The sequence below is a fragment of the Notolepis coatsorum genome, assembly GCF_963971535.1.
Source record: "Notolepis coatsorum genome assembly, chromosome: 19".
Lineage (NCBI taxonomy): Eukaryota > Metazoa > Chordata > Actinopteri > Aulopiformes > Paralepididae > Notolepis > Notolepis coatsorum.
In genome coordinates this window covers 83,312,010-83,324,961 of record NC_140183.1, presented here as the reverse complement: position 1 = coordinate 83,324,961, position 12,952 = coordinate 83,312,010, and the positions used below count along the sequence as shown (strand labels likewise).

Below are 12,952 nucleotides of genomic sequence, written 5' to 3'. Positions count from 1 at the left end.
TGGCACCTGGAGGTACCCCTGACGAAGGTCCAGCTTAGAGAACACCTTGGACCCGTGGAACTGGGCGGTGAGCTCCTCTGTGGTTGGCAGGGGGTATTTATCAGGGACGATGGCCTTGTTTACCGCTCTCATGTCCACGCAGAGTCGCAGCCCCCCTAACTTCTTCTTTGCTACCACCAAGTTGGAGATCCAGGGTGACGCGTTCACCTGTTCGATGATGTCATCGTCCAGCATCTTCTGTAACTCTGTGGCGATGTTCTCACGGAGAGCCAGGGGGGAGCGGCGAAGGGGCTGGATGACCGGAGTCACTTTTTGGTCTAGCAGGGGCTGGTGAGCGAAGACCTGGAGGCAGCCCACGCCGTTGAACAGTGCCGGCCACTGTTGCTGCCAGGAGACAACGGCGATGGTGTGGATCTCTGAGCCTGTGGTGTCCAGCAGAGAGAAACCGAGGCCACTGAAGAGGTCGAGGCCGAGGAGGTTGGTCCCCCGGCGTGCGATGTTGAAATTGAAGGCAGGCAGTGTCTTTTCTCCGTACCTCACCGGCAGCTGGAGGGAGCCAACGATGTCTTGGAGTCGGCGTAGCCTCGCAGGGTGGTGGTGGGCGGGCCCAGTGGTTTGTGGGAGAAGAATTGAGAGTCGCCCAATTCAATAGAAACACTGTGGCTCCAGTGTCGAGGAGGAGGGGCAGTGTGATGTCACCAACCACCAATGAGCATGTTTTGAATGGCACTCGTCCTGAGCCGACATTATGGATGATAGTGGTCGGTGGCTTGGAAGCGCTAGCTGGGGCTGACCTGCAGACCTTGTGGAAGTGGTTTAGCCTCCTGTAGTTGGAGCAGGCTTTGCCACGGGCAAGGCAGGTCTGGGCTCTGGAGTTGTGTGAAAGGGAGCCACAATTCCCGCACGGCTGGCGTGAGCGGTCACGTGACTGCGAGGCTAACAGTATATTGTCCCCACTGTCGTCTGCACTCACGTTGAGGAGGGACACCCTTGAGCTGAGCGTGCTTGCAGCCTCTACTGGCGTGTGTGTGTTGGGGCTGGGGAAGGTAGACAAGCTAGCTGCACAGTTCATAGCAGATTCCACCTGCACTGCTAGTCTAATAGCTACTGCTAATGTCAGCTCGTCATTTTCCAACAGTAGTCTTTCCCTGATTTTATCGCTGTCAGTGTTCAATATGAGTTGGTCTCTCACCATTTCATCCTGTAATGCCCCGAATTTGCATGAGCTAGCCAAGCCCCGTAGGTCCGCGACGTACTGCGTTATTGACTCGCCAGTACGTTGATCCCTCCGTCGGAACACAACTCGACGGAGGAGTGCAGTGGCGGCTCTGCCACTAGGGGCGCACGGGCGCCGCCCCACCTGCTGTTAAATCAGAGAAGAAGAAAATAAAACTTTTTAGTTTTTTGTTTTATAGCCCTATAAATAATATAAACATGTTTAAAATGAATAATATTTACTCATTTTAAGTATGTTTGTATTTCCAATGCACAATATAACGTTATTATCTAAAATAAAAAAACACTCGTTTTCCTGAGCAGGAAGTGGCGTTTTTTTTATTTATTTATTTTTTTTCGTATTTCTCGGCCCGGGCTAGACGCGATAGCGCTCTGAGTGCGCGTCACAGTTTGATCGCTGTATCCGTCACAGCCAATCAGTGCATAACGCGTTGTGCGTTGAAATATGACTATTATGTTGGAATCCGGGCGCGATTTGAAGCGGTCTAGCCAGTAGCGTCAAGAATTTCTGTAGCCGCATTTCGCGGAGACGCTCTCTGATTGGCCGACGCCAGTATTTTTTTCCGTAGCAAAATTTCACAGAGACGATCTCTGATTGGCCGAATCCAATTTCTAATGTTCCAATTGTAGCTTATTCCTAGGTTGGTCCGTTGGTGAGAGATAGTTGTGTTGTTGTGTTGTTGTGAGATGCAGGCAGCAGAGCGTGCCGTGACTACAAGTTCTTTAGACTGTTAAGCTTAGGCACTCTTTCAAAGTTGGTTAAGGTTAGAGTTTGTCTTAGAGCATGGCGATAGAACGCCAGGTAGTTTGCAGTCTGTTCGAGCGGAAATGGACAAAGGAATGAAGTACTTGTGTTGTGTGGTGCTTCTGCTAACAAGCTAACACTTGGCTAACAAGCTATATGGCGGATGCAGTCTGGACACAGTGGACAGTGGTCTGGAATACATCAACAGTGGATTATACACTACTTTATCAAGGCAAGCCCTCCTGCCCTGGACGTGTCAACTAAACAGTGAGTCTCTCTCTCTCTCGCTTTTGGATTGAAAATACGTGGATTATGGCTTGTTCAATATCGTCTATGTTTGAATGAATGAATGAATGAGAACTTTATTAACAGATTGCAGAATGGGTACAATACAGTACGGCTCAATACACACAATTGTTAAGGGGATGCAGACCAGAGAAAGACGTTTGTCTTGTTTACATCAGGGTCCCAGATTTTCGATTCATATCGATAGTTTAATAGCTAGCCTTGGCTCGTTTAACAATATGCAAAATATGTGTACAGCCCTGTACTCATACTGAAGTTATTCTTGGTATATAATAGGTCTGATTGTGTAACGAATCGATTCCACGTCGCGCTGTGTGTGAGAGAGAGAAGGAGAGAGGGAGAGATCTGCCTGTGTTTGGAGACGGAGCGAGTTTTGTTTCTAACTTTTCTATTTATATATTGTGTTTCAAGTTGTGAATTAGACTATACTTTATTTGACTGGTTGTGTGTTGTTGTAGTAACAGCTGAGCGACTCGTTCATAAGAGCCGATTCATTGCCGTGAGCGTGAGTCGAATCGCTCACGTCTTGCCATGAGTCGGTTGCGTGGTACTGTACATGTTTGCAAAATGTTTGGTATAGCGCCCCTAGTGGCGAAGCATCCACGAGCCGCCACTGGAGGAGTGCAGTCTGTGGAGTGGCGAAATGTCCCTTTAGGAGCGCCACCACCGACGTATATGTGTCACTGTCTAATGTGCCGAGTGTTTCACACACACGCTGTCCCTCCACGCCTAAACAGTGCTGTAGTAATGCACGTTTTCCCACCGCGGACAAGTCCAAACCGGTAGCCAGGATATACGTCTCGAACGAGGAAATCCAACGCGCCCACGGGACGGGCGGCACACCGGGCAGAGGTAGGAAGGGTGGAGGGGGTGGCGTAGAAAATTCAGCCATCTCTCGTCGCCAATGTTATGTTGGAAGAATCAGACAACACGTAGTTTCAGCATGTCTGTGTTTACTGAACTGAAAACACATGCATTGTAACGTAAGTCAGAACATCAACGTCAACGTCACGTTCGGCCATATGCCGTAACGTGAAACTCAACAGAATAACACGACACTGTCGCTATAGTTAGACTTGGAAAATTAACTGTAATCAGATTACTGGCTTGTAAAAAGTAACAAGTTAGATGACTATTTACTGAAAAAAGTTATCAGATTAGAGTAACTAGTTACTTTAGCAGCACCGCTGGCGAAATCCAAATCCTGTGGATTTTTGACTTGCTGGCGGACAGACTACGACTCAATGAACACAATTTAAAAAGAGTGGAATCTACAGTGCTACTGCAAGTACAACTGAATTGAACTGAACTGAACTGAATCAGATGCTGTGTACATTACATATTATTTGACTGTTTGAAAAACCTGGAACAGAGTATTTTTTCTTGGATGGACTTTGACTTTGAATTCCCCAGTTTTTCAATATATTTCTTCTTTGTATTTAAAGTTTATGGTGTATGTTTGTGTGTTTTTTATGGATGTTGAGTTTTCACACATGTATTCATATTGGGAAATCGATGCAATGATATAGGGTGTACGTATGGCATTCATTTAAAATGTTCCATGTTCCATGTCCATGTTCCATTCCTCTGTGTGTTTGACTTGACTGAAGCTGATCTTATATCAGAAGAGATACCTGACCTGTTTTTCATTCAAACCGTCACTGTGCGCGCACGCAAACACGCAAACACACACACACACACACACACACACACACACACACACACACACACACACACACACAAGAATGCAGTGAAAGCCATAAATGTATACCCCCCCCTACACACACACACACACACACACACACACACACGCATGCACGCACGCACGCACGCACGCACACACGCACGCACACACACACACACACACACACACACACACACACACACACACACACACACACACACACACACACACACACACACACACACACGTGCACACACACAAGAATGCAGTGAAAGCCATAAATGTATACCCCCCCCTACACACACACACACACACACACACACACATACACACACACGCACGCACGCACACACACACACACACAGACACACACACACACACACACACCCACACACGGCTTAGACACCCCCGGCCTGGCTGTGCTTGTTCCTGTTCATTTCCTGGCGATCAGCAGATACACACTGATACTCTGATACACACAGGATCATGACCCACCCTCTAGACAAGACAGACACAAACATGCTGGCAGAGTGACACACAGAAATATATAAAATATACTCACTCACACACACACACACACACACACACACACACACACACACACACACACACACACACACACACACACACACACACACACACACACACACACACACACACGTGCACACACACAAGAATGCAGTGAAAGCCATAAATGTATACCCCCCCCTACACACACACACACACACACACACACACACACACACACACACACACACACACACACACACACACACACACACACACACACACACACACACACACACACACACACACACACACAGAGTGCAGGGGGCCCTAGTTTGATTGAAGCACCCCACTGAGCCTCTCTTTGCCCCAGGGAGAACTAGCCAAAGGCCAGTTGCTATGGGATCCAACACCGCTTCCCCTCGCTCCTCCATCCCTCTCTGTCATCATCATGACCCGGATCAGGCAGGGCCGCTGCTGTACATTTTATTTTCTCTAAGCTAATTTCTGTCTTTTGATCAGATGTTCCAAAGTCTCCCCCGTTCTTTGATCAGGTAATCCAGAGACTTGGCAGGAGTTGAGGGCACGTCGCTCTCTGCTTCGCCTCGTTTTTATGCTGATTTTGCTCTGAAGTGTGGATGTGCCATGTCTAATGTAGATTAACATTTCACTTATTCAATCAGCAGACGCAGCGTTTTTTTCTTTTCCTTTCTAGGTGGTGCTTGGGAAGAGGAGGGTGCTCGCTCACTTTGTATGTTAATTTATATGCCTAGGTGACACATGGTTTAGTGATTGTACTGTATTCAAACCCTGGTGCAGCCTCAAACAGGAAAATACACCAAGGAGCTGTAACCTTTGTGGGTTTGTAAAAAGTTTTGATTGGCATCATAATATAATCTATAACTGTTAACTATAATGCAGTATCTCCCTGACTGCTGCCTCCAGGTGGTGTACAAGCGAGCAGATATGGCCATTGGATCTCTGACCATCAATGAAGAGAGGTCAGAGGTCGTGGACTTCTCTGTCCCCTTCGTGGAGACGGGGATCAGTGTCATGGTCTCCCGTAGTAACGGAACAGTCTCGCCATCTGCTTTCCTAGGTAAGAGACTGCCATCAACTTCTGTGTTTTATAGCAGGGGTCCTCAATAACTCCTGCACTCAATCGAATCGAATTGAAAAGTATTGAGTTTGCATGAAATGGTCCAGTCTTTGACTGCTGGTCTTTACATCTAAGATTGGGTGTTATGTTCTTTCAGCTGTTCACATCCTCTCAACTTACAGTTTCACTCCGTCAGCAGAGCGACGGCTCCATCAGGAGAGAAGCCTTGTTGGCCTCTGCACTGCATTGAGTTGATTGGAAAACACAGAACTAGCGCTCATGGACTTCTAGATATTATGTTTGCTCCAATGGTTCCCATTCCTTGATTGAAAACAAAGAGTCACGTCAAACAGAGCAGATCTAAGGCCAAGCTACGATAGCCTAGAATTGGTCTAAATGACTTGTACAGGAATGTCAGGGATAAAGAGATCTATATGCAGCCTCTGCGTGTTTTGATTGATTGATTGAAAACTGTATTAACAGATTGCAGAATGGGTACAGTACAGTACAGCTCAATACACACAATTGTTAAAGCCCAACCTCCAGGTTAAACCCTACTGATCAATTATGGGTACATCATTGGTATATAATTTCATTCTTTATTTTTTTCCATTTGACACCGGAAATGCCACTCTGAAAGAGTTAAAAAGGTCCACGCACGAATAACATGCACGCGCGAATCAAAAAAGCTTATCAAACGCCGACGTCACAACAGGACAACAGGTGCATATTAATGAGCCGAATCTAAAAGCTTATCAGACGCTAGCACCTAGCACGGCCGTGACGTCACTTCAGGAAACGTATGCCTTATGTCCGTCCGGGTCATAGTACTAGATCAATGGTGGCTCACTCGGTGCATCACAGTTAGCCTATATCTCCGCCGTCCCTGCTACTCACTGACGTTAGCCTATAGCCCGCCGTCCCTGCGGGTGGTTCTCTCCTCTTTGTGTGCCCCCGTCCCCGCGGAGGAGCTTGTGGACTCGACAACAGCGGCGGCCGCAGGGCGCCGGAGCCCGCAGCGCTAGTTAGCTCATAGCTATCGTGTAACACTAGCCTTTACGGGCTCGAGCACCCTACGGCTGCCGCCGCCGTCGCGTCCATGGGCCCCCCGGCAGGGCACCCGTGGGGACGGGGTGTACAGAGAGGAGAGAACCATTTTGGGTCGGCCGTTCATGCCGGCCAGCGAGCCGGATGTCGGGATATGTTGTTAGCACAATAGCTACCAAGCTAAGCTATGTTATCTACTAACGTTATAAACACAATATGTGTACAACGACACAATGATTTACATTATTACAAATATGGTAACGTGGTTGTGGCTTTTACAAATAGTGGTTAGCTTTAGAGATGGATGGATGGCTATAATCACGGAGCAATAGTGAGGTGAAACAGATACATTTTAATTCGGCTAGTAGTAGCAAGCATATATCTATGGTAGCAAGGCTCTCTGCCTGCCACTAGCTGTGTGACTCTCAGCGCCCCCTGGTGAGCCCCCTGGTGCCCTGCACCTGTTGTGACGATCATTTCGATTACACACGCACTTTATGAACCATTGATTAAAATATGCACGTGCGTGGCGATTGTGTTGGGCAGACAAAATGTTTGATAAAAATGCTAAAACTGGGTCAATTTCAATACTTTTTTTTCCCCTTCTTCATGAAAGCCACTGTTGGCCTAGTCCACATTGTTTATTGAACAAAAATACAACGTGGAGGTTGACCTTTAAGGGGATGCAGACCAGAGAAAGACTTTCGTCTTGTTTACATCAGGGTCCCCCATTTTCAATTCATCGTAACATATATGACATACAGATAGACAGTACTGCTACATCTATACATTTATGACATACCAGACTTGCAAATACAGTACTGTTTGTGATACAAAAAGAGTCCAGAAAAGAGAGTATATGTGACTCGCCGTGACCAAACCCGATTTGATCCGCAAAGGGGGAGGTGCTCTGAAATGAAGAAAATGTCTTGCTGTTTAGAAAATCCTAAAAATCGATATCTTGATTTTTTTTACATATTTGAATTGTCATTGATGTGTTCCCTTATTTGCCCTTAGTTGCAAACTTAAATACAACTTGTAAATGAGGTAATTATTGTTATAATAGTTCCACAAATTTTCTTCCAAGTGAGGAGAAAAAACTACACGCGCGGGCTGTGGGGCCTGTCCACAGGGGCCAAGTACTGTACTTAAGTGTTACTTAGGTGTTAACACACAGACGTCATTAGCTTTAGAATAACACACTATTAATACACTATCTTAATGTTATAAGTTCAGATGATTTATAAGCAACGTAACGCAGTGTCTAAAAAAAAGATTAAAAAAAAGAGGCCTTTACGGCCTTTATAAAACGTGTGTTTTAACTTAATTAAAAACCATTAAAACACAGTTCGAATTTTATGAGCGAACGAATTTCGGTAGGGTGCATTTTTTCCAACCTAATGGCTAAAAGTAAATTAATTTAATACGGAAACGGAGTGATAAAAAATGGCTTTTTCATCGGCTTTTTCATTATTGTGGGGGCCCTGATGTAAACTGCTGCTGCTGCGGCGCGATGAGGGCGCGTTAACCCTTTCACTGCCACACTACAGAAGCTTAGTAATGCTTCGCCTCAACTCCGTTTCTGGTAGAACTAGTGAGCGAATCTTTAATATTTTTTTTGATTCATATTCAGAGGTAATTCGTCGAGATATTTATATTTGGTATTTAGCCAAAATAAATATTAGAAATATGGTGAAAAAAACTATTTATCCGTTTTTTTATCCGTCACTACCACACTACAGAAGGTTAACCTTTCACTACCACACTACAGAAGGTTAACCTAGTTGTTGTGTCTTTCACTACCACACTACATGTATTTACATCTAAATGCTTATTGGTCAGGCGGTGACGTCATTAAGTTGATGCCATTGATCGGTGAGTATTAAACAGAGAGCAGGGCAGTGCATGTTTGCCAGTCACCATGGAACCCAGTCAGCAACCCACAGCGAGGGCACTTGCCGAGGCATTAAACCGGTTTGCTCACTTCGGAGCACACTGTGTTGAAGACGAACGCGCTTTAGGAACATTCATCACGGATTTCTTTCCGCAGAAGAAAAATCCAAAAAGAAACTCAGATTCTGGTTCAGAAGAAGAAGACAGTTGTGACGAGTTAGAGGCAGATGATGATGATGGTGACAACACTATTGAAGACGAGGCAGAGCCAGAAAATGATGGTGATGGTGGTGATGGTGACAAAACTAACGGATTTGAAGACGAGGCAGAGCCAGAATCTGATGATGGTGACAACACACCTAACGGATTTGGAGACAAGGTAGAACACGTAATGTGCGTTGTGGAAGTTGAATCTGACGAGAACCACGAACGCCAAATGGAAAGACTTTTGCGATTTACTTGTAAATGCGTCCAGGTTGATAAAGAAAATGACATTCTTAATCGGCGGTCATGTATCACAAAATTGGACCGTGATGAAGTTTACACAAGGCGTTTTGAGATAGCGGCTCTCGAAGAGGATCATAAAGACTTGATTATTATGGCGCAGCTCCAGGCTTTTGGTCGAAAGTCAGAATGGACTATCGGAAATAAATCGTTTTCCAAAAAAAGACAACGTGCTTACACAAACTATTTCTTCGGGGCGATACAAATCTGCCGTGAAGCTTTCCTCTTCATCCACGGGTAAGTTATTATTATTGTCTATTTAAAACTAATAGTACATCATGCCTATTTTTTTTTAAATGATAATAAAATCTTGAAACTTGATTAGTCTTGTTTATTATCAGGGTCCCCCATTTTATTAAAACTAATTATAGTACATTATAGTAGAGTATAGTAGCATAGTATAGTATAAAGTACCGGTACTTGACAGGTACCGGTACTTGTGATGATGATGATGATTGATGATGATGATCTAACTATCTCTCTCTGTCTCCACAATCATGTAGAATGGGTGTGGTACAGACAGGTACCGGTACTTGTGATGATGATGATGATTGATGATGATGATCTAACTATCTCTCTCTGTCTCCACAATCATGTAGACTGGGTGTGGTACAGACAGGTACCGGTACTTGTGATGATGATGATTGATGATGACATCTAAATGCTTCTGGAGAGGCCATCAGAACATTGAACATTGACTTTAGCATGTCTATTTTTATCTCGTGTTATTTTAAATGCTAATAAAATCTTGAAACTTGATTAAGTTTCTTGTTTATTATCAGGGTCCCTTTCACTACCACTACCAGTCACCAGACTCATTTTAATAACAAAGAGCCTCAGACTGGAAAGCTGCCAGGTGTTAATTGCCCTAGAGAGAGGGGGGCCATGGATTACAATGACTTCTGGGTAGTGTTGTAGTTGTTTCACTATTGTCACTGAATAGCCTGCTCGTCTCTTGAAGGCTATTATCTCTGAATACGTTTTGTGATAATCACCATGAATCATAGGAAGTAGCTTGCAAAGTATCCCACCAAAATGTTCAAGTGATGGCTTATTTTGAAGGTATGAATCTGTACTTTCATAATATGTAAAAAAAAAAAAAATGAATATCCCTCAACATGACCCTGAAGTCCATACCTGGGCACATATACATTTGACGTAGAAACTGTACATTGGATTGGGTAGGTGGGGGGGGGGGGACTGTACATTGGAGGTGGTTGGGTAGGTGGGGGGGGAGGGGTTGGGTAGGTGGGGGGGACGGGGGACTGTACATTGGAGGTGGTTGGGTAGGTGGGGGGGGAGGGGTTGGGTAGGTGGGGGGGGGACGGGGGACTGTACATTGGAGGTGGTTGGGTAGGTGGGGGGGGAGGGGTTGGGTAGGAGGGGTGGGTGGGGGACACACACTGTACAACTGTACAAGCAAAACTGTACATTGGAATATTGACAAAACCATACTTGGTAATTTACTGTACATTGGAGGGGCTTGGGTTAGGACATTTACAGGGGCTAGTTTCGAATTGCAGTCTCCCGTAGGTGTTCTTTGAGAGTGGTTTTGAAAGTGGGTAGTGATTCACATTCCTTTACAGCTTTGGGTAGGGCGTTCCACATTGATGTGGCATAATTGCGAAACGTGTTTAGTCCCTTGTTTGTGCCGAATCTGGGTTTAACATGATTTGTGGAGCTCCCTCTGGTGTTGTGATCGTGGTATTCACTGACCTTTGGGAAGTATTTTGACATGTACATGGGTACCTTGGTGGTGTAGTGTATCTTGTAGACCAGGCCCATTGCAAGTTGCTGTACTCTGTCGTCTACTCTAAGCCATCCTAGGTAGTCAAAGTGGGCAGGGGTGAGGTGGGTTCTAGGAGTAAGGTCAAGCAGTAGTCTGACCAGTTTGTTTTGAGATGTTTGTAATTTTGTTTTTAGCGCCTTTGAGGTGCTTTGGTACCATGAGGTGCAAGTATAGACGTAGTACCCTTGAATGAGTGCTCCTGCCAGAGTCTTCAGGGTATTCTTGTTTACCAGTGAGGAGATCCGGTACAAGAATCGAGTTTGTTGGTTGACTTTTTTTATTACATTGGATGCCATTTTGTCACAGGAAAGATTAGCCTCTAGGATGGAACCCAGGTAGGTAATTTCATCTTTCCTTGTGACAATATTGTCACCCACTGTAACTGAGAAGCCGTCGGTCTTGCTGAGTTTGTTATTTGAACCGAAGAGAATGGACTCTGTATTGGATCCTCATGTTGTTTATGGGCTGTGTCCTCTCCTTAAAGATCCCATGAAATGAAAAAAGTTTTTTTGATTCCTCCATTTTGCTTGGCTCCTTTTTAAAATTGTGTCTAAGGAAATCTCTCTTCCTGGCCAAAAGTACCTAATCCACGAGCGTGTCACTCTGCACTTGAGGGCGAACACCAAAAAAAAAGAAAAACTCCAATACATTTCGATTTTGAACATTCAAATTAATTTGATTACAATGTCAATCAAACGACAATCAAACTGAAAGTTTGTCGCATTTGGAAATACACACAGCCTAAAATCCAAGAAGCTTGCGATGCGCCGTAAAAAACGCCATTTCCATGGATCTCTAACTGAGGGGACATTTTGCTGAGCTGGGACATGCTACACTATGCTATAGCGTTGAATTGGCCCAGTTGGCCGGGACAGGAATGTCAGGGATAAAGTAATATAGATGCAACATGCAGACTGGTACCTCAGTGCTGTTTGGAGTCGTTGTGTCAGTATGTGTTTACCGACAGCCTTCATGTGTCTGCCCCCTCTGCCCCCTCTGCCCCCAGAGCCCTACAGTCCGGCCGTGTGGGTGATGATGTTCGTGATGTGCCTCACCGTGGTCGCCGTGACCGTCTTCATCTTTGAGTTCTTCAGCCCGGTGGGCTACAACCGCAGTCTGCAGAGTGGCAAGAGTGAGTGATGGGTCTAAATAATCTCTCTCTCTCTCTGTGTTTTCCCTGACTGATGGATACGGGCGCCCGTGTGTAAGTCCATCACTGGGAAGCTGTTGTCATAGGGATCAAGTGGGCAAACACTTGCGCTCCCGGGGGAGTTGTCGCCGGGCTGGCCAATTCTAAAATCAAACGGACTTTTTCCGTTACAATGATAATGACATTTAGTCGTTCTCTGTGTTAAAAAAAATACCCTGCCAGACTGTTGGGAGTGTGTTGCTCTGAAAGTGTATTGACCTATTTCAAACCCCACCCTTTTTTCACGATCTTCCAATCACAACTGTTGCTTCCTTAGTTTGTCTTAGGACTTGGTTTGTCAGAGGGAAGCAACAGTTGTGATTGGAGGATACAAAAAGGGCGGGATTTGAGATAGATCAATTCAACTGTGGTAAAAAAAAATTATACTTATGTTGCACTGCAGCCCTATATTTCTCAATGTTGATAGTGTCATATATTATTCAGCTGTAGCCTACAGTTTGCAGTGCTCTGTTATTCAGTATGCTGAGAGATACCTAGTCCGCCTTGTCTCTTTTACCGCATGGCTGCTGTGTTCTACATATTCTACCCCTCCTGTCATCCTCCCATACATTCCTCTCATCTCTCTCTTCTTCTTCCTCTTCCTCCTCCTCGCATCTCTTGCTCTCGCCTGTTAAAGGCTGGGCGTTTTGTGGTTTAATCAAGTGTGAGATCACGTAGAGGCAGAATTGAGAGCTGCCATGTTCAAAACGTATTGACATTGCCTTGTGAGCTTTGTGTTAAGAGATCTGCCAGGTATTTACTATACATAAGACCTATGATGAATCATTCAGGAGGAATTTTAATTGATTTAGCATCTCCGTCAGCAGTGGAATAGCACTGAGGACTATGGACCTCATGCATTAATCATGCGTGCGCACAGATTTGATCTTAAATTGTGAGGACGAACAATTTAAGAACTTCATGGTGTACTTCTTGCTTGTTCTTAGGCAAGA

General features: G+C 45.2%; 1 protein-coding gene across 1 annotated transcript in view; it reads left to right on the top strand.

The window, feature by feature from the left end:
* Positions 1–11,950, top strand: part of grin2db (glutamate receptor, ionotropic, N-methyl D-aspartate 2D, b) — a gene marked incomplete at both ends in the record, with an annotated part of 94,851 nt that extends 82,901 nt beyond the window's left edge. Inside the window, 2 exon segments of the mRNA XM_084336742.1 lie at positions 5,424–5,577; positions 11,817–11,950. Of these exon segments, the coding sequence (XP_084192868.1) occupies positions 5,424–5,577; positions 11,817–11,950 (288 nt within the window).
* Positions 11,951–12,952: the final 1,002 nt, after the last annotated feature.